General features: G+C 40.0%; 2 protein-coding genes across 4 annotated transcripts in view; one reads left to right on the top strand and one right to left on the bottom strand.

Annotated features, from left to right (window-relative positions):
* LOC308083072 (engulfment and cell motility protein 2) overlaps nt 1–22,146 on the bottom strand; it is a 302,126-nt gene that overhangs the window by 77,664 nt on the left and 202,316 nt on the right. The gene's annotated exons all lie outside the window — the stretch shown is intronic.
* LOC308081773 (inter-alpha-trypsin inhibitor heavy chain H3-like) lies at nt 4,054–20,796 on the top strand (the record flags this gene model as incomplete). The annotated part of the gene is made up of 19 exons (XM_080423397.1): nt 4,054–4,214; nt 4,382–4,486; nt 6,157–6,319; nt 6,461–6,571; nt 7,372–7,500; nt 7,939–8,055; nt 8,177–8,345; nt 8,909–9,034; nt 9,703–9,884; nt 11,411–11,596; nt 12,240–12,376; nt 13,438–13,623; nt 14,214–14,227; nt 14,334–14,399; nt 14,504–14,617; nt 14,900–15,101; nt 19,698–19,870; nt 20,221–20,332; nt 20,490–20,796. Coding segments are annotated over 19 exons (2,592 nt in total), but the record flags the coding sequence as incomplete, so codon positions are not given.

The raw sequence follows: 22,146 nt of genomic DNA, 5'->3' as shown, positions 1-22,146 counted from the left end.
TCGCAGTGACATCAATGTAAAGTGAACTGTAAATAATAGTTTTTGAAACAGAATGGTCAGAGTCTGGTGATACCAAATAAAAATGTCAGCAACAAAAAGCAATTTGTACATCTTTATTTATGTTGGCATTGATGAGTTGTTACTTCACAGGCAATCAATCCAGTCTAATATTCAATCATTACCAATAACCGTTGTTTAGCATGAATCTATATCCATATCTATAACACATCTATATACAGTATCTTGCCGGATGGGCAGATTTTCATTAAACTAGGTGGGAATAATTAATAGGTTCCCCCGAGGAGATGATTGACTTTTAGGTCAAAAAGGTCAAAGGTCGAGGTCAAAATCAAGAACAGATGGGATGATTGTCATGAAACCTGGTGGGAAGGGATGAATAACCTTTGGATTGAAAGGCCTGGATGTGGTCAGTGGTCACACCATCTGCATCCCCTAGATCAGTGGTTTTCAACCAGTGGTCCGGGGACCACCAGTGGTCCTTGAGGGAGTACCAGGGGGTCCCCAGCGAAATGAGTTAACATAGCGTCACAATCATTTTTAACCACTCAGCTTTGGCTATTAAAAAATAGCAGATACACAAGCTCATAGCGCGGCACCGAGTGCCGCGCTATGAGCTTGTAGATCTGCTATTTTTGAAAATCCTTGAAAAAGTGTGCATATCTTTGAATATTCATAATTTTTTAAAGCGAAAATTAACTGATATCTTTGCTTCTGGGGGTCCCTGGCACAAAACATTTTCAAATGGGGGTCCGCGGCCAAATGTATATCAATTTTAGGGGTCCTTGGCATGAAAAAGGTTGAAAACCACTGCCCTAGATTCATATCCAATTCAACACCTAACCACTATACTACCAGGGAAGGAATTGTACTAAATTGGTGAGGACGTCGTGGAGTTCATGCCCTTACATGAAGCATCTCCACAGAGTCAGTTCATAGGGCGGAAGGTGGCAGGGCATCAAGGGCAACATACCAGAGGAGACTGTATTTGACTGTCTTTTGTACTTACGCTTAATTGTATTGTTTTGTATTGATAGCTATTAAATAGACCACCAATTTTAATAACCTGCTCAAGGAGTACAGATGGTAATTAGCTCTCAGCTAACTCTTGACAAATTTACATTGATGTGAAAACTATGTGCATTGTCCTACACACTCACACCCACACACACACACACACACACACACACACACACACACAGAGTGTAATACAAATGGAAAGTGAATGGTAAAATGTGTGTATTGTGCTGTGAACAGCTTTCTTTAAAAAAATACTGGAATTAAAAACAAATCCAGTGCGTGTTTTTGCAATATTGACAATATTGACATTAGTGAGTGCACTTTGCAGTTTACACAGTAGCCTCTATACCTCTCCCCCACAGTGGACATTGATACTCTCTCATCAACACTGCTTTTTGTAGATGCACTAATGTTAAAGTGCATTCGAGGACAAACTTGGCACAAATCCTGCTCAGGGGTCTGCTGCCATGACAATAGTCACACCAGGGGCCAGAGATAGAAAATCTTGTTTCTCTCTCCCTCCAAACAGTATAAGAAAATGAAAGAAATTGAGTTGTGTTTTGGGGGTTTTGGTCCCTGAAACACTAAATTAAAGTGACTATAGAACACATGCTACATACTATGGCATTAATATTACGACCTTTTTGTGAAACAGTGGGTCAAAAGGTAGATAACACTGATACCATGTTGATGTGTGAGCTGGCTGTTGTAACCTAGTATTGTACTGTACAGTATTTTGGGGTTGGTCTTTTACTACTAATTTCCTGGTTAATATTGGGGTTGTTTGTTTTAATTATTATTTTTGTGAAATGCACCACCCTATCGAATATGACAGTTTACCTGTAAAACTTTAGCATGCACACACCATATTTTCTTGTGAGGTGACACACATGAAAGAAGGGTGCGGGATAGCTGGGGAAAATATTTCAACACAACACACACATTTTGAGCAATCCTCCTGGGCAGGGACATTGGGGCTCTCTTCTAGGCAATGAAGTGAGTGAGTGTTTAGTCATGTCTAGGTTGAGGAGCGTTGTGCTGCTGTGGAGCTGTGTCTGCCTCTGGCTTCTCAGCCAAGCCCAAGGAGCTTTGGTTATCTCCCGCAATGATGCTGTCATACAGGTAACATCACTGCTTCTCTTTCTGCTATTTTGTAGTTGAATTTATAATAATAATAATAATAATAATAATAATAATAATAATAATAATGTATTATGTATTATTATAATGTATAATGTATTTCATAATGCAACAGCACAACAAATTTAAATGCAATTAATGTAATTCAGTCAACCTGTGGTTCCTTTTTGAACTGTGGGATCTCAATGCTTGCATTTAGTCCTCTTTTATGGCCCACATGTGTTGTAGGGATGGGAATCACGAGCCCTAAGAATTAGAAAATCCTAATAGTTAACTCAGAGAATCAGCATTGTATGCGTCTAAGCTCATCAATTCCTTTTACCAATGCCGGCAGGTTTTTCTGACTTTGTAAAACAATGATGTTATGCGTCTACAGCTGAAAAGGAAAAGAGTGCAGCCAACAGCTGCGAAGCCAAAACAGAATTATTTTTCTGTGTTGTGATCTTGTGATCTGAAATTTTAGCTCTTTTTTTTTTTTTTTTTTTTTTTCCTTTCCAGGAATCAAAAGGGAATCGATAAAGAATTAGCCCAAGAATTAGCAGAATTGCTAATGACCATAGGGATGGGAAATGATACGATTTTATTTATATCAATGCCATCTGTCTGGACTGTTCAATATCTATATACTGTATATTATACATGCCTCATCTCATCACAGCTTTTTGCTCTTATTTTAAACTGATATGAAACTCCTTTTTTATATTCTTCTCTTTCTCTCCTCTACTGTATATGCATGAATAGAGTATGTGAGAGACTTGCATCGGTTTGTAGCCTCTATTTTAATTCACCTTTCTATGTGAATTCCAGGAGACACAGGATGCCACCAGGTTACTTAAGGTATATAGTTCAAATGAAATTGTTGGAATAACTACTTCATGATGTTGGAAATTCAGTGCTTATATATTTTATATATAACTTAATATAACTTTTGACATTATTATTAGTCATCGTTATCGTTATTTCACTGTTTAGTCTGAACACGAAATACTTATTTTAATGGTACTAAATGATTCACATTACTCACTTTAATAAGTGATTGAAGATGCCTGCTTCACTGTAAACTTTGTAAACTCCTCAAGTTAGACCTAGTCATAGTGGCCTACTCATACTGTATTTAATCCCAGTTAAATCAAATTACTAACATTATGATGAGTGTCTCTTCATATTTTTATTGCAGAAAAGAAGTACAAACAACATAGAGGTAAGAAACAATTATCCCCTTTTTCAGTCTGTTAATGAAGAAATGAAAAATACAACTGTCATTAGACAAGCTTGACTCATGTGGAATAACAATGTTTTTCATGTGAACAAAATGCTAATACTTTTTCTTTGACACCAATTAGAGGCAGCTAGCTCCCTAGTTGTGAAAGTGAGAATCTATCAAGATTGTGATAAAAAAAATCTATAGTGCACCTTAAAGGAGGAGTTCACCCCAAAAATGACTTATTTTCTATCAATTGCACACCCCATGAAGCCTTGAATTCATGGATTTATTTTTGTTTTTGTGGCATTCCTAAGCCAATAATTTGATTATAATAAATTTGTCCCCATTGATTCCGGTAGGAGACACAAATGCATTTGTGTCTCCGGAATCAATGGGGCTAAATTTATTATAATCAAATAATAAAGGAAGGAATGCGACAAAAACAAAAAAATATCCATGAATTCAAGGCTCCAAATGGTGAGTAATCCATAGAAAAAAAGGTATTTTGGGGGTGAACTACTCCTTTAAAGGCTGTTTCATATTTCGCAAGACAAGTGTCTGTGGACAGTGTCGAATGTCAACGAACACTTTTTGAGCTGTATAGGTAGGACATATATTCTTTGTCTCCAATAATTTCCCCCCCTCTATCCCTCTCTCCCTCTCTCTCTCTCTCTCAGGTGGAGGTGGACAGTGTTACAGTGGACTGTACCGTAGCATCTCGTTTTGCTCACACCGTCATGACCTCCACTGCTCTGAACAAGGCCAACTCCTCACAGGAGATATTCTTTGAGGTGGAGCTGCCCAAGACCGCCTTCATCACCAATTTCAGCATGTCCGTGCCATGTCTCTTCTTATTGTGTGTTTAGTACCCGTGTCTGCCTCTGTATCTCCCTGACCATTTTCACCGCGATGTTCCAAAGCTCATATGCCTTTTGGAATTTTAAATGACAACTATTAGTGATCAACCTCTGTTGCGTTCTAACTCTATTTGCTTTTCAGGGAAATTGATAATCAGATGTATGTTGGAGAGGTCAAGGAGAAGGAGAAAGCCAAGAAGCAGTACGAGAAAGCTGTCTCATCAGGACAGACTGCAGGACTGGTCAAGTAAGTCTCAGGGCATGTTACTGGGAGAGGGGTGAAATAGCTATATCAGATGACATTGCCCTAGTCTCGGATACAGCAGAGAAAGGAAGGGAGAGCAGGAAGATCGGCCTCAAGCTCAATGCCAAGAAAAAAAGTAGGGGAGGGCGGGGTCGAACGACGCACCCTTTTCTATTTCCCTCCCTGCACAGAGATTACTTAATTTCATGTAACCATACTTTTTTGTGAACAAGAGACACTTGTCCTCTCCCATTACCCGCAGTCCGTTTTAATTTTAGTGAAACGAGTCGAACGCAATCGTTAAGTAAAGTGACGTTGCGCTACTCTCCGCACACGGCCGCCAGTCGGGACGAACGGTGCATACACGGGGGTCGGACGGCGCGGTCGGATGAAATGTCCTATAACAAGCACAAACGTTACATTTCTGGCATCTAACTCTCATTGATGCTTCAGTAGAACCCTACGAGCAAATGACCATGCTGATAGTCAAATAAATGTATCATGTTAATGTCCCCTCTGTCTGTTTCCTCAACTTTGTGTTTTACACATGCACCGTTCGTCCCTCCCTGTCCGTAATGCATCGAGTGGCTTAATGCGCCGTTCGTCCCTCCCTGGATGTTTTGCTAGCTAGCACAAAAGCTAATGAATATTTTTCAATGGAACCTTCACTGAGAGTTAGCCCACAGATTAGCCTAACAGACAAAATCCATTTACAATCGGCACCAAATAAACACAGCAGTACAAATGGAAAACACTCAAATAGGGTATTTTTTACTACAGTGTGGAAATACACAAAAGTGGCTTCAACTCTGCCAATTTTGATCAGAACTGGGAAAAAAATTCGTGTCTGATGTTTTCGACCGAAGACGAAGAGGGTGACGTCGCCGGATGTGACGAGCTTTTAAGTGTAGCATGAAAAAAGGTCCGTGTTGCAACCGTCCCTGCGCGTCGTTCGTCCCGGTTCTACCCTATTAACAGTTAACACAGGGGACAAAACCATTGCAACTGCCAATGGGATGAGGTAGTTGAGGACTTACATCTCCGGACCTGGACTGCTTCAACGGAACAGGACCTGAAGGTCCAGAGGGCACTTGCCTGGAATGCTCTGCATGGGATGAGGAGAGTGTGGAAATCAGACATGGAAGTAGACCTCAAGAGGGGGCTGTTTGTAGCTAAAGTAGTAGTCAGTGCTGCTGTATGGGGCATGCGCAAAGACATGGACCCTCACAGAACAACAGGAAAGGGCCCTGGATAGTCTACACAAGAATTCTACGAATGGCACTAGGTGTCACATGGACGGACCACATCAGAAATTAGGTCCTCTACGGGGACCTAACAGGGGTCACAGACAAGAGAGAGGTCAGAGAGAGAAGGATGAGGCTGGGAGGGCCAGCAAACTGACACTGTGGGAGCCAACCCAGGGCACAGCCAGGAAAGGCAAGAAGCACACCACCTACATAGATGCACTGAGGCGCTACAGCGGAGCTAACAACATTGCAGAGCTAACAACATTGCAGAGCTCAAGACCCTGATGCTAGAAAGGAGGGTGTGGAGGGCAGCAATTCAGGAGTCCTGAGTTGGAGTTGGCTAGACCGCCCTCTCGCATCACATGGTACTTACATATTCCCAATCATTATTTTATTCATTATTTTTTTGGTTTGTCTGTGTTCTAGGGCCTCTGGAAGAAAAATGGAGAAGTTCTCTGTGTCAGTAAACATTGCTGCCAATAGCAACGTGAAATTCATTCTGACCTATGAGGAGCTTCTTAACAGGAAACTAGGCCAGTATGAGATTCTGACCCGGGTCAAACCCAAGCAGCTTGTCCGGAACTTTCAGGTTGGTGCCATCTAATAATGACTGAGCATCAGTGAGGACCAATTATACTGTATGAATATAAGAAAAATGAAAATGGGTGAAGTGGTCCTTTAATGAAAGGCTAATCTCACTTTGTGTATGTTTGTGTCTAACTTTGCACAGATTGTGGCAGATATCTATGAGCCACAGGGTATTGCATATGTTGATGCCTATGGTACCTTCTTATCCAATGAGCTGCTCCCTCTGGTGGAGAAAACCGTCACAGACAAAAAGGTAGAGGGCTAAACATGGCTCTACATTCTCATACATTGTCAAACCCGTCCCAAGGTTCTTCGGACAGCTCGTTTCATTAATCTCTCAAATTCTACCCTACCCTGTTGAATAACATACCCGTCTTCCCTAAAATGAAACTATTAAATATGCATACAGTATCTTCCATAAATCCAAAGCACACTGTAGTTTTGTAGAAAGAAAAAGTAATGAGTAAGTGGGCAACCTACTGACAAACTACCCTGATGACCACCAGAGCAGGCCTCAACATTTAGGTTGTTTAAGGATAATTCCTTTAAGGATAATTCCTTTAACAGGTCCATTCATGAAAGTCCTTGCGGTCTTGTTTCCAATGAGGGCCTGTGAGCAATTAGGGGTTAAGAGTCTTGCTCAGGGACAAATTTCATTTCATCGACACATTTGCTGGCCTGGCCTGGAATCGTACCTGGGGCAACCAGGGCCTCTGGCTCCCTAGGCGGGCTCACTAACCACTCAGCGATGGTCCACCCCATCTTAAATCTGTCATGAAAAATAAAGGCAATTTTAACACTTTTTAAAATTTTATTTTTTACATAAAACTACAGCGAGCCTTGGATTTAAGGAAACCTGCTGATTACAATCTCGCTTAAGAATTAATACTTCATTCCAGCGACAAATTGCAGCACACTTGAACCATCCAAATAGCACCTGTATGTGGCAACACACCTAAGAACACCCAGCAGCGCTTCTACCTCTTGTCTTCTATTAGACATGTCAGATGTAAGTTTGCACTAAAGTGAATGTATATTGTATCCTTCTTTCAGGCACACATCTCCTTCTCACCGACACCGGAGCAGCAGAGGAAGTGTCCAGACTGTGAAGGAACTCTGCTCGATGGAGATTTCATCATCAAGTACGATGTGAAACGGACCACGAGCCTAGGGGACGTTCAGGTCTGCTGTCTATTGTATCTATTTTAATCTCCTCAATGTTTTCTCCTCTATTTAAAAGTGTGCTCAATTTGATTATAATTGTTTTCATTCTGTTAAGCACTCTGTGTTGCCCTGGTATATGAAAGGTGCTGTGTGTAAATAAGCTGCCTTGCCTTATACAAACAAATACACCGGTTTGACCATAAAATCTTCATGCAAACTATTAAACAGATACTGTCTTACTCTGATCACATACATAGCCTACTATATGTTACAGAGTTCTTGACTGAAATGAAAATGAACACAATGAACATTCCTAATGCAAAGCATGTCCTGAAACTCTAATGCAGCAAAGCTGTTGACCAAACATGTTATCAATGGTCGTATAGTTACAGTTCTCCCCTTCCGTCACTGCTTTCTGAGTATGCAGTACAGTTCATTTGTCTTTTTTCCCCTCAGATAGTGAATGGATACTTCGTCCACTTCTTTGCACCTCCTGACTTAGCCAGAGTTCCAAAGAATGTGGTGTTTGTGATTGACATTAGTGGATCCATGTATGGAGCTAAAATAATTCAGGTGAGAAAGTGTAAAGTATGTGAGACAGTGAGTGTGTTAGAGAAAAATGTCTACAGTATTGTATGTGGGCTATTCTATATACATGTTTATGCATGACCTCTGATCTTGTTACCCTGTGCAGATACGTGAGGCATTGCTGGCCATCCTCCAGGACCTGCATGAGGACGACTACTTTGCCATCATCCTGTTTGATCATAGGGTTACATTCTGGAAAGAATCTCTTATTAAGGCCAGCAAGGAAAACGTGGCCGAAGCCCTGACATTCGCCAGAGGGATAGTTGACAATGGATGTAAGCATCAGAATAAGCCACATCTTGGACGCTGCACTAATGATTCCTACAGGTTGGTAGGAGGTTCAGTGGGGTGTGGCACTAGGAAGAATAGCACATGCCTACATGAGCGTTACATCGTCCTGGTGAAATATCTCATTGTCAGGTGAAAAGAAGCGGCATTGATGTCACATGGATCGGAGGAGACATAATTGTCTGTGCTCTCCCTAGGACCAACTGTAGGAGTAGCAGTGACAGAGGGACTAGAATACACAGGGAATTGGAATAACTAAGTTTGGGGGAAAAGGGGGAAAAAAACACTATGAGGAGTATTCCTCCGGATGTGCTCCAGTGTATTGGAGGAGGCATGTGATTCCAAAGCGGTCAGCAGTGACAAGATTAAACAAATCAACAATTGGGAAAAAAAGGGAAAATACTTGGCAAAAATGTATAAATAATAAGTCTCATCTTTACCCTTGATCACTTCCTTATATGGATTATGGATAATGTTGGAAATCAAAGAACCAGATGAATTTGATTTAATATCATTGCACATAATTGACATGTGTGTGTTCTCCTTCCAGTAACCGATATCAATAAAGCAGCGCTGGCTGCTATAAACATGCTGGTGAAAGACAGGCAAGACAACACCCTCCCAGAAAGGAGTTTCGACATGATTATCTTCATGACTGATGGAATGCCAAACGAAGGTGAGCTCTCCTTTTGAAATGTCATACGATTAAAGGACTGAGCCCTGAAGCTTAACAAAAGGTAGCCCTGCCACTAGGGAGTGTACGAATACTTTTTATAGAAAATTGTCTCGTCTACTTGGGTTGGCCAATTCATTTGAAAGAATACAAGAGCATTGAGCATTGGCTAAACCAAATCTAAAACTAAGCTGATGTTTGCAAATATACGCTGTTAATTTGATTTTTTTCTGTCTGTGCAGAGTTGTGGCACGCAGAGGACTGCACATACAGTACTGTAGTTGGGGCACATTATATGTATCCCTGAGTATAGGCTAGCTAGTGTATTTACATTGAACTGTGTGCTACAGGGCGCATGATTTAGTGAGCCCTGTAACAAATATTTCTGGTAATTTTGTAGCTATAATATTGTATAAACTATGTGTTTATATATATATATATGTGTGCTTTTGGAAATACATGTAAGATATTATTGACTACGTGTTAATTTTTCCATCTTTGCAAATGTGTGGGAGCTAACCTCCTGTAATGAATTCTGAGAAATGTTTGTGGTCCTGTCAGTGATAGGATGGAAGGTACCGCAATGTACTATAAATATTTGTGTTCGTTATATTCTACATAATACTGTATAGTATATGTACAACATATATATACCGTATATTTACATACAGGAGTTAGTGACCTCCCAACGATCCAAGAAAATGTACGCAAAGCTGTTGACGGAAAAATGTCTCTCTTCTGTCTGGGATTTGGAAATGATGTGGATTACTCCTTTCTGGATGTGATGGCCCAACAAAACAAGGGACTGGCCCGCAGAATCTACGAGGCCTCAGATGCGACCGCCCAACTCCAGGTGCAGTAAGGGAGGGTGTGATACAGGATTTATGATATAATATGTGATAGGTATGATATGTGATAGGACACAGCTATAAAAGTTCAGTCAGTCACTCAGTCAGTCTGTCAGTCATTTTAAACAGGTAGAAGGTAACGTATAACATACCGTACATGTATGGTCAAACGAAGGAGGAGCCAGGCACGGAGGCAACCCACAGTGCCTAGAGAGCCTCCTAGTGTCGCCAACACCTGCTGCTAACATGTCAGCAGCCACCCTAAGCCCTCAAGAGACAGTGGGGGCAGTAGCATGCCACTTGGACACAGGCCGGGGTCTGATCAGCCTCGGTCGGGTCGCCTGGAGGAGGGTGTCTGTTGCAAGACCCGAAACACCCAGTGACTCCAGGAAACAACACTGATGATGTCTCCAAGTCTGTGCATCAGTAGATGTTTTATTAACGGATGCAGAATTCTGTATAAATACTACTAATAAATAAAATAAATGAAGTCACACACTACCGTGTTGGATGCTGCCGACTGAATTTAATAGATCAACAGTCTCAGTGACACCTCAACTGGGTCCCAAACAAGACCCAAATGAAGGCATTGGTAAAAAATGTTGTTGACCCCAATGCATTCATCTGGGTGAGACTCATTTGAGCCCAAGATTAGGGTATTGGCCAAAATGTTAGGCTATTAATTTGAGCTGAATTATTTTATTTTCTTACGAGTTGTAACATTTTAGTCACTGCTCCCAAACATTTGCATTGTCCCCCCCCTTGTTTTAAACATGCTTCGAATAAATCAACTCATCCTCAAGTAACCTACTCCTGTTTCTTGGTAAGGTCCGATAAGCTAGTTGCCACAATTAACAGTAGTAATAACAACATGTTTGAGGAATTTCCGTCAGGTTTCAGAGAACTCCATAGTAAAGACAAAGAACTCCATAGTACAGACTGGCCTTCCCAACGTCCTTTTAACAGCGGAGTGTTCTATTTTAGTTCTCTCTAGGCTGCTACTTTTACCTCTGTGTGGTATCCATTGGGCCTGACCTTGATTATTCAAATAGTCGACTAATCGATCGAGGGAGTCTGATTCGACTGCCGTTCTCTTAGTCGAATCATGGAAAAAATAAATTGCATGATTTGACTGAGAGATTGGCAGTCAAATCAGACTGATTACAACTGCCAATCAGTCGAATCATGCATTTTTTAAAATATATTCGACTATAGGCAACATTTGGCCAATCAGAGTCGACTATTAGAAATCCTTAGTCGGGGACAGGCCCTAGTATCCACACAATGTGGATAGTTGTCACTGACACTGCCTTATATTGGTTGAGCTCCTACGGTACCACCTAGACAAAGCTTTTGTGTTGCATTAAGTGACTGTTGAATTTACCAGCGGTGACCTGCATGGCTTGATTCTATAGCCAGCCTCATCCTATTGAATAAAAACATTTAATGGGTTTGCATGCACTTTTTAATCTCTGTTTGGAAAAGTGATATTTAAATAAAGATTATTTCTTCTTATTATTATTTTCCCCAGGGTTTCTATGAGGAGGTGGCCAGTACTCTACTCTTAGAGGTGGACCTTCGTTACCCTGACAACACCGTCGATTTCCTGACCAACAACCACTTCACTCAGCTGTTCAACGGCTCAGAGATTGTGGTGGCCGGACGACTGGGTGACAATGACATCGACAACTTCATGGTGGAAGTGTTCGCCAAGGGGGTGAGACAGAGGAGTAACTGTAGTCTCTTACTTTAGATGAAAAAGCACGGTAGCAGTGTTGATATCGTCGACTAAAACTATGACAATTTTTTCGTCTACTACCTTTTTTCACTGACGAAAACTAAATAAAAACTAAATAAAAAACTAAGCTACAATGACTAAAGCTAAGACTAAATATATTGACAATTTCATCAACAAATAAAAACTAAACTAAATGTTAGAGAAGAAATCCAGTAGAACTAAAAGACAAGTCATTTTAAGTTTGGTTGCGCTCGGGTGTTGCACTCTGAAAATAGCAGATCTACAAGCTCACAACGCGTCGCGCTGCGACGCGTTGTGAGCTTGTAGATCGTCTATTTTCAGAATGCAACCAAGTGTAAAATCAGCCATTACGACACCATCAAGGCAACGCCAAAATACATTTTAGTCGACTAAATCAACTGTAGATTTAGTCGACTAAAATCTTACGACATTTAGTCGACTAAAACTAGACAAAAACCAAAACATTTCAGATGACTAAAATATGACTAAAACTAAACGGAATTTTATTCCATAGTCTATTGACTAAAACGAAATAAAAATGTGCTGTCAAAATCAACACGTGCACGGTAGCCGTTTACGCTCTTCTCTTTCTCTATAGTCTGTTGAGGACTTTCAGGTGCAGGGCCAGGCGACCCCGGTAGATTGGAACGTTATCTACCCAGAGAAGGAGTACATCTTTGGGGACTTCACAGAACGTCTGTGGGCCTACATGACCATCCAACAGCTACTGGAGCAGAGGTCTGTTTGAATCATCTCTAGCTACAGTATAGAGCTGCTCTGTCAGGACGTTGAGACTCTGGACTTCTTACAGTGTAGATAGGGGAGAACGGGGTAAGATGAACCACTTTTTACTTATGTTGACCTCTAGGCAAGGAAAAATGAGATGGAAGTCAAATCTAAACATCTAATAAAACTTCAAGATGTCTTCTATCAATTGAAAAAATGAGTGTGCATCTATGACAAATGGTTGTAAAAATATGGGTTCTCAAAAAAAAGTGGTCATGTGGTTCAACTTGCCCCAGGTAAGGGGTAAGTTGATCCTTTACCCATACGATATTTTGCATTTTCAAGTTTAAACTTGAACAAATAATGTATTCACGTATCAACACTAATTTAATAACACATTTCCCTTTTGCAAATAGTCTTATTTATTTTCTTAATGGTATTTAAACAATATAAAACCAATTAAATAATGTTTGTTATTCAGAACCTTTTAATATTTGCAATTGTTAATACAATATTGAAAACTTCTCTTAAATGAGTGTATTCATCCAAATGAAAGGTCATACTGCATAATTTGTGAAGAAAAGACATAATAAAAAATATGAATGGTGATTAATATTAGGATAATTGGTTCAATTTACCCCAAGGCATTTGGTTCATCTTGCCCCATGGCCACCATTTTGACCTAACCTGGCTAGCTTAATGCTTCAGGCTAATCTTTAGCTAAATGATTCACATGGTTTTATACATTGGAATATCACCAACATTCATGATATATAAGTTTCAACCTGGGTACATTTGCTTTAAAATAAAAAATCATTATACCAGAAAAGTAAAAAATTAACTTTGACCAGCAAAAAACACTTTCTTGTGTAGAAATATGCTTATCACTTTACCCATGTGTCTCTCAACTTCACAGCCAGGTGGAAATGATGGATGTGTCCTGATTTTAAGGTCACATGACAACTCATGTGTATAGTTTTAAAGATACAGGGGGTGGTTCAACTTACCCAGAGGTTCATCTTACCCCGTTCTCCCCTACGTCTATTATGAATACTGTTTTTCTTTTTTTCCAGTAAGACTGGTACACCAGAGGAAAAAAGCAACGCCACAGCCAAGGTTCTTGAGATGTCCCTGCAGTACAATTTTGTCACTCCACTGACCTCCATGGTGGTCACCAAGCCTCAGACTGAGGATGGAGCGAGTGATTCCTTCATCGCTGACAAACTGACTGAGGGTAGGGAAGATCAGTGGTGGAAAAAGTACTCAAATGTTTTGCTTAAGTAAAAGTATCAATACTGCAATGTAGAAGTACTCTGTTGCAAGTGAAAGTCCGGAATTCAAAATGTTACTTGAGTAAAAGTACAAAAGTATTGGCATCAAAATATACTTAAAGTACCAAAAGTAAAAGTACTCGAATGTTTGAAAATAGCAGACCTACAAGCTCACAAGCTTGTAGATCGGCTATTTTCAGATAGCCCATGTATAAAATAGGGCTAAAGTGGTCAATGTATGTTTCATAATATCATAATTTATATCTGAAAAGTAACTTGTAACTAAAGTTTTCAAATAATTGTAGTGGAGTAAAAGTACAATATTTGCCTCAGAGATGTAGTGGGGTAGAAGTATTGGAAATTGGAAATACTCCAGTAAAGTATAAATACCTAAAAATTGTACTTACTGTAAGTAAATGTACTTAGTTACTTTGAACCACTGGGGAAGATGGAATGGGAAGGAAAAAAGTGTGACACTTGACTGTGGTCTCGTTTCCATCATTAAACAAGCACTATTAAAGCTGCTGAATCCATACGTTGTCATCTTCTAATATCTTTTCACTATTTATTTTCTACAGAGCAACGACAAGAGGCAGAGAGACTAGGTAAAACATTCCATTTCCAACCAACAGAATAAGAAAGGTTTACGCTTACAATGTATTTATTTATAATCTGGATGCCCTTTTATGTATAACCAGGTGCAGGTCAAGCGGACAAAACCATTAGTGGATACAGCATACCACCTTATGATCCCACATATTTTGGTAAATACCCAAGTGCTAACATATATTTAGCTCAGCTTCAGGTATTGGCAGCTGTACTTGTATCCAATGTTAACTGAGCTCTAACCTTGATAATGTCCTTTCAGTGGATGGAGATCCTCATTTCATGATAGAGCTTCCAAAGAGAAATGATGCACTGTGCTTCAATATCAACGACACACCAGGCACCATCTTCAACCTGGTTAGAGACACAACCACAGGTGATTAAAACATGATTCTCTTTTCTTTTTTTAATTATTCACATTGTCAGAGCCAAAGATACTGTAGTGGACAACTTCTGATGATTATTCTGACATCCATTTTAGTTTTACACTTAAGATTTGGACATAATATTGAAGTAGATTTGAATACTCAATACATCTGAACAGTGTTGTATTGTGTATGAGTTAAAGGGTAAGTTGGTGGTTTTCTTTAATTGTATATACGTATAATAGTTTTCATCTGTGCTTTGTGAGTGACTGAATCCAGTTTTGCTTCCTTAGGAATTCTAGTCAACGGTCAGACTATTGGAGATAAGAAAGTTGCCCCCGATGGTAAAATCAACAGCTACTTTGGACGTTTCGGCATCATTCACAAGACCCTCGGGGTGAGACTGGAGGTGACCACTGAAGACATCTCTGTGTTACAAGATGGAAAACGTGTCAAGTTACTGTGGTCTGATAAAGCTGCCCTCAAAGGACCTAAGTAAGTTATTGCTTTTTTAGAGTACCTTCTCGCTCAATGACAGGACAAGTACACAATATGATATTTAAAGTTAAGGCTGAATTAGGGTGACCAAACGCCGTCTTTTACCCAGACATGTCCTCTTTTGGGTCCTTAAGATCTGTCCAGGTTATTATATTATTTATTTTTTTACAAATTCCTTAAAATGTCTGGGGTTTGCCTAACGTGTACCACAGACCATTAAGCATACATATTTACAATACACATTGACAGGTTCGTTCAGAAATACTGGGAGCGCACTCCAGGTGCCAGGTTTTTCGAACACACCCATTGTAGAAGTTGCTGCACTGGCGTTTATGCCCAGTGTGATAGCAGAATCTGTTTGGAGCACTCATAACACAATAATGATGAGACAGACAAGAATTCAGAATTCCAAGTATGAGAGATTTTACTCGAGTAAAAGGAGCAAACCTTACACAACAGCATCATGCAATGGAAATCCAGTTTTGCTCACTGAGGTCATATTCTACCTCTGGTTAAATAGGCCTGTTTCAGACACACCCCCTCAACACCTACACACAGACAGTTTTCACATAGAGATGTTAATTTAGTCAACAAGCCTGATGACAAAACAAAAGAATGCAAATGTCTCTGTTTGGAGACAGGATGTCTAGCAGGCAAAGAGTCCTGAAGCAAGGTGGAGCCAAGCAGGAGAACATCTTATCACATTAGTTAATTTTAAATGTTTATCTTCAAATATCCTTGACATTTCCCCCATTTTAACATTTAAAAAACCTTTACACAACAATACTCATAGCATATCGCAGGAATAGGCGAAAAACCCATATTCAATTTCACAGGAAAATTCCTATCCAGCCCAGCTCAATTAGCCACGACCACCCTTCCGGCCAACGACATGTAGAAGTTCAACAAAACAAAAATGCACAGGGAGAAAGTCCATTCATGTACAAAAAAAATACAGTTACAAAATACAGGTACAGATCATAAAAGAAATAAAGCTCCGAAAAGGTCCTTCTTCATGGCCTCAAAGTACCATAGTCCATTGTTCCACCAAATCTTGTTTCACCAAAGTGATAGCAATGTTATTCTCTTGCCGTTAATGGAATGGGCATCCACAAAAAGAGTGATGCCGTCAACTGTAGCAAACAACGTTAGGATCCGGACGGCGAATGTCCCGCGGTGTCCTCTCAGAATCCTGCGTAGCTCCTCGTTCCTCCATCCTCCCGTGGCGTTTGCCCCGTCCTGCAATGTGAAGCGTGGTTCCAGGTCGTTCTTAGTCCAGAAGCCGGTCCTCCTAAACTTTTGGGATCCAGAGGTCAGAGTGCTCTTTCCTCATCCACTCAGCCAGTCCATCCCCAGTTGTGAACACCAGGGCTGAAGACTCCATAGGACCCTTAGCAACACCATCATACGCCATTCTTGAAAAAGAAAAACAAAACTTGTATAAATAATCTCATCAAGGGTTCAAAATGTAAAATCACAAAATTCATTAAAATCACATACAGCATACTTTCAAAATTTCGTCAACATCTATCATATACAGGAATACATAGGATTAGATGAAATCTTTTCAAATAGTGTAGCTATACACATAATGTACCTATATATATATCTATATATCATATGATATTTGACTCTGCATATGGAAAAACAAATATAGCAAACCACGATACTTAATACCACACAAGCCGTAGAGATATTTAGCACGTTGTCATCATCCCTTATTCCTCCTCTCTCAAAACAGTTCCACTGCAGTTCATAAGTGGACCTGAGAATAAACACTCACAACAACATTATTTAACACACCCTAACTAAACCACATGTATGGCATTTAGTCATATATGGCCTTTAGAGGCACACCACTGGCTATAGTAAACTAATCTTACTTCATGTTTAGAAATCCATTCTCAAACCAATTATACTAGTTACCAATTACCATAACATTCACTAGATTAATATTGCTATTTAGTGATGTGGTCCTGCAGTCCTGTGTCTGTGTCACTAAGAGAGAAGCAATCATTTACTACAAAAACATCTTAAAAATAAACAAAATAAAACATGACATGAATTAGCATAATTCAATACAAATCTAAGCACACACAGAAACCATGTCATATGTTTACACAGCCCTTATGCTCAATTATTCAGTAGGAAAAGCACTAGGATACTTCAGATCAGAATAAACAATTGTAACAATCAAAATCAGAATAAACACCATACATTACCCCCCGTGTTTCGGATTATTGGAAAATCCAGTGTTCCCGGCTACCAGAAAAATTGAAAGTAATACATTCGACGACGCACGTCTCAATAGGTCAGTTATCAATTAGTTTGTTAGTCGTGCTATTAGTCACAAAATACACGTGGGATAAAACACACTCATTATACAACATGAAATCACATCAAAACATTATGTTAGCCCATAGAACGACACCGATCCTAAAAGAAATTGGGAAGGAAACAACATTATCAAGAATAACTTTCCCACAAGCCCAAAACTCAGAAAAGAAACCCATATTGGTAATGTCGGATTCCTGCTGCCATGGCGTCCCAATGGAGCAGAAATCCTCAACCCAGACCCTGAAATCACATTTTCAATCACTCATCCCTAAAAATAATGGCACTTCCATTGTAGTGTCAACATGTATGGTTAATCTAATCACCATAGTAGCCAAAAGTTCAGGGCTTAATTCAACAATACCTAATTCCAAGTGTCGACCACCTACTGTGAGGGAAAGAAACTGAAACACTCCCACTAAGATCAGAGCAAAGAAAAACTACAGGTGACAGTTGATCCAAGATAGGTGGCAGTATGTGCTTCACAGAGCACATATTTTCCTATTTATAAACCTAAAACCAAGATCACTTACCTATGTAAACATAAAACTATATGTGACGCTTTTTGTTTCAATATATTCTCTCCACACAACCAGAGATAATGCCTCCTAATTTTGTGAACACAAATTCACTCTTATCATCTAAAAATTCCTATCTATTATTAGTTATATTAGTTAATACTCACTTTGAATTTTAAGCTACTCAGTACCCCTCCTTTTCAAGACAGCAGAATAGCGGTTTTCTCGAGGCCTCGGTCCGTCCCGACAGGCCTTTAAAAAAATCCATGTACTTACAGATTCGGAACCTTAACCTTGATCAAAAGATAATTGTGTTGTCTTGTACACACAACATTACAATAAACAACACTCGCACACACACACACACATTCATTCTATGCTAGCTTTGTTGTAACTCTGTACAACAGGACCCTCAGACCGGACTAAAGTCCCCCTGAACAGACAGCCGGCGACCGTTTGATTGATTGATTGAATAACTTCTATACAAATACATGCAAAAACTAAGAGTCACTGAACGCATTTACACAACCTTACCAAACATGACCTCCTAACGGTTTGAGTGTGTCGGCTTATGACCACTGCGTTTCCTCGACTGACGTTAATCGGCAACACTAAAAAACATTCCACCAAGAATACAAATTTAAAAGATTAAAACACGTCCACAGCCTCCATTTTTCCATATATCAGGTATAGGCTACCACTTTATGTAACTGAGTGGCTGTGGTCCTTCACTCAGATCAAAATATGCACCGAGTTGAATGAACTGCTCTTTCACATTGCATACAAATGCCAGTAGACTACCTCTCTTTTTCTTAATATTGCATGTTTTGAGGTTGTTTTTTATTATTATTGCAGTCTAGAGATAAATCAATCCTAAGACTTGTTATAGAGAGATAATTGGCTACGTCACTGAATTTCTTTTAATTGTACAGAAGAGGCATACTTTGAAGGAATACACAAGATTTATGAAGCACCTTTGAATAAACCTTTAGTATCTTTATGCATCTTCTGAGTATTGTTACGACCCGGCCTAGGGGTCACCAGGTGTAACACAAAAATGTACTCCCTCCTACTCAGTCCCCAAACATTAGCCAGCCAACACAGTTTAAATAAAAAAATACAGTGATTTATTAATGAAGTTGCAGAACAATGGGTAAATTACCTCAGGGTGGGCCCTTAGACATAAACCCATAAACAAAAGAAAACACTATTCTTACCTAGACCAAACAGAAGACAAAAATACAAGTATCTAACCTAATGTAACCTAAAGAAAAACAGGTACCAGCTGAAAACAAAAGAACGGCCACCCACCCCTGCAATACCATGACTATACACTAACTCATGTTAATGCAAAACTAAAATGCTGACAAATACTGACAAAAAACTAGTGCAGATTAAGGCTGACCAGGAGGGAGAGTTGTTAAAAAATGGAAGGTAGGCAGCTTTATACTCCAGTCCATGAAGAGGGAGCCAATCACCTGCGAGGTTCAACCTACTAGTTACCAGTCACACCCAGACACCACTCCGTCACACCAGCTGGTACTCAAGTCAGTCACTCCTCACCACTCAAGCACACATACACCAATGAGGGGAGAAACATACACAGGGCAACACACAGGAAAATGTAAATGTAATGTACACCTATCAACATTCCCTTCTCCCCTCTGCCTCCCTCCTCTCTCCCTCGTCTCTTCCTTCCCTCCCCATCTCTGTTCTCTCTGCCCTGGCACCTCCTTTCCAGTATGGATCTTCTCTTGACCAAAGACTGCACCCTGATGGTCAGTCTAAAAGATTCTGTGACGTTTGTGGTCCTGTTACACCGGGTCTGGAAGAGCCACCCATACCACCAAGACTACCTGGGCTTCTACACCCTGGACAGCCATCTTCTCTCCCCATCTGTTCACGGCCTGCTAGGTACAGAACCACACACTAGGGGGCAGCACTAGGACAGGATAGAATATCAGATGTACTGTACACTGAAACATCTATTCTACCCTCCCCATTAAGTCACAGTAGGATAAAATAAATGTCAAAATAATTGATCGCCTTTGACCTACAGTATTTGTGTAGTTAAGTTGTTTTTCAACCCTCATTTATGTTGCAATATGGCAGTATTATAGATTATCACACAGCTAGAACTTTATTTTACATTGTGCAATGGGCCAATGTAGTTTCAGTGCAGACTAATAGAGAATGAACCAGAATGATTTCCCTTTAAATACAAAACAAAATAAATGACAATGGTGGGCTGTCCTGTCCTCCAGGTCAGTTTTACCATGGGGTTGAGTTTGAGGTGGGAGATCTGCGTCCAGGAGAGGTCCCTGAGAAACCTGATGCCACCATGTATGTGAAGGGACAGGAGCTCAATGTGACCAGGTACACATGACTGTCTCATCCTATAGGTATTAGGCTGAATGAATAATGTCTAGATCTGGTACAGTTAAAAGTGTGTGTTTGTCTTTGTTTCAATGTACTGTACAGTTTTTTATACATTTGAGTCAAAATAATATGTCTCTTTCTCATTGGTCCACAGAGGCTGGCAGAAGGACTATAGGAATGATGTGAAGAATGGAGTAACTATTCCCTGCTGGTTCATTCATAGTAATGGAACAGGCCTCATAGATGGAGATGCCTCAGATTACGTTGTGTCTGGCCTGTTTAAGACTTACTGATAATAGGTACTATAGTGGCAATGACAGGACTCACCGGGTTCCAACTTAGTATAACAAATGTTCATGATTATCAATTTAAACACTCATTACCTAAACTATAATTGTATTTGTACACCATGATCACAATTGGTCTACAAAGTCTCGCAGTGACATCAATGTAAAGTGAACTGTAAATAATAGTTTTTGAAAAAGAATGGTCAGAGTCTGGTGATACCAAATAAAAATCAATCAGCAACAAAAAGCAATTTGTACATCTTTATTAATGTTGGCATTGATGAGTTGTTACTTCACAGGCAATCAATCCACTCTAATATTCAATCATTACCAATAACCGTTGTTTAGCATGAATCTATATCCGGATATCTATAATGCATCTATATACAGTATCTTGCGGATGGGCAGATTTTCATTAAACTAGATGGGAATAATGAATAGGTTCCCCCGAAGAGATGATTGGCTTTTAGGTAAAAAAAGGTCAAAATCAAGAACAGATGGGATGATTGTCATGAAGCCTGGTGGGAAGGGATGAATAACCTTTGGATTGAAAGGCCTGGATGTGGTCAGTGGTCACGCCATCAGCCTCCCCTAGATCAGTGGTTTTCAACCGGTGGTCCGGGGACCACCAGTGGTCCTTGAGGGAGTACCAGGGGGTCCCAAGCGAAATGAGTTAACATAGCGTCACAATCATTTTGAACCACTCAGCTTTGGCTAATTCAAAAATAGCAGATATACAAGCTCATAGCGCGGCTATGAGCTTGTAGATCTGCTATTTTTGAAAATCCTTGAAAAAGTGTGCATATCTTTGAATATTTATATTTTTTTAAAGCAAAAATTAACTGATATCTTTGCTTCTGGGGGTCCCTGGCACAAAACATTTTCAAATGGGGGTCCGCGGCCAAATGTATATCAATTTAGGGGTCCTTGGCATGAAAAAGGTTGAAAACCACTGCCCTAGATTCATATCCTATTCAACACCTAACCACTATACTACCAGGGAAGGAATTGTACTAGATTGGTGATGACGTCGTGGAGTTCATGCCCTTAAGGCTTACATGAAGCATCTCCACAGAGTCAGTTCATAGGGCGGAAGGTGGCAGGGCATCAAGGGCAACATACCAGAGGAGACTATATTGTAACATACAGGCCTATACGTTTGGACTGTCTTTTGGTACTTACGCTTAATTGTATTGTTTTGTATTGATAGCTATTAAATAGACCACCAATTCTGATAACCTGCTCAAGGAGTACAGATGGTAATTAGCTCTCAGCTAACTCTTGACACATTTACATTGATGTGAAAACTATGTGCATTGTCGCACGCACGCGCACACACACACACACACACACACACACACACACACACACACACACACACACACACACACACACACACACACACACACACACACACACACACACACACACACACACACACACACACACACACACACACACACACACACACACACACACACACACAGGGTGTAATACAAATGGAAAGTGAATGGTAAAATGTGT

Source organism: Gymnoscopelus braueri, assembly GCF_963280865.1.
Source record: "Gymnoscopelus braueri genome assembly, chromosome: 3".
NCBI lineage: Eukaryota > Metazoa > Chordata > Actinopteri > Myctophiformes > Myctophidae > Gymnoscopelus > Gymnoscopelus braueri.
This window is presented reverse-complemented; position numbering and strand designations above follow the sequence as displayed.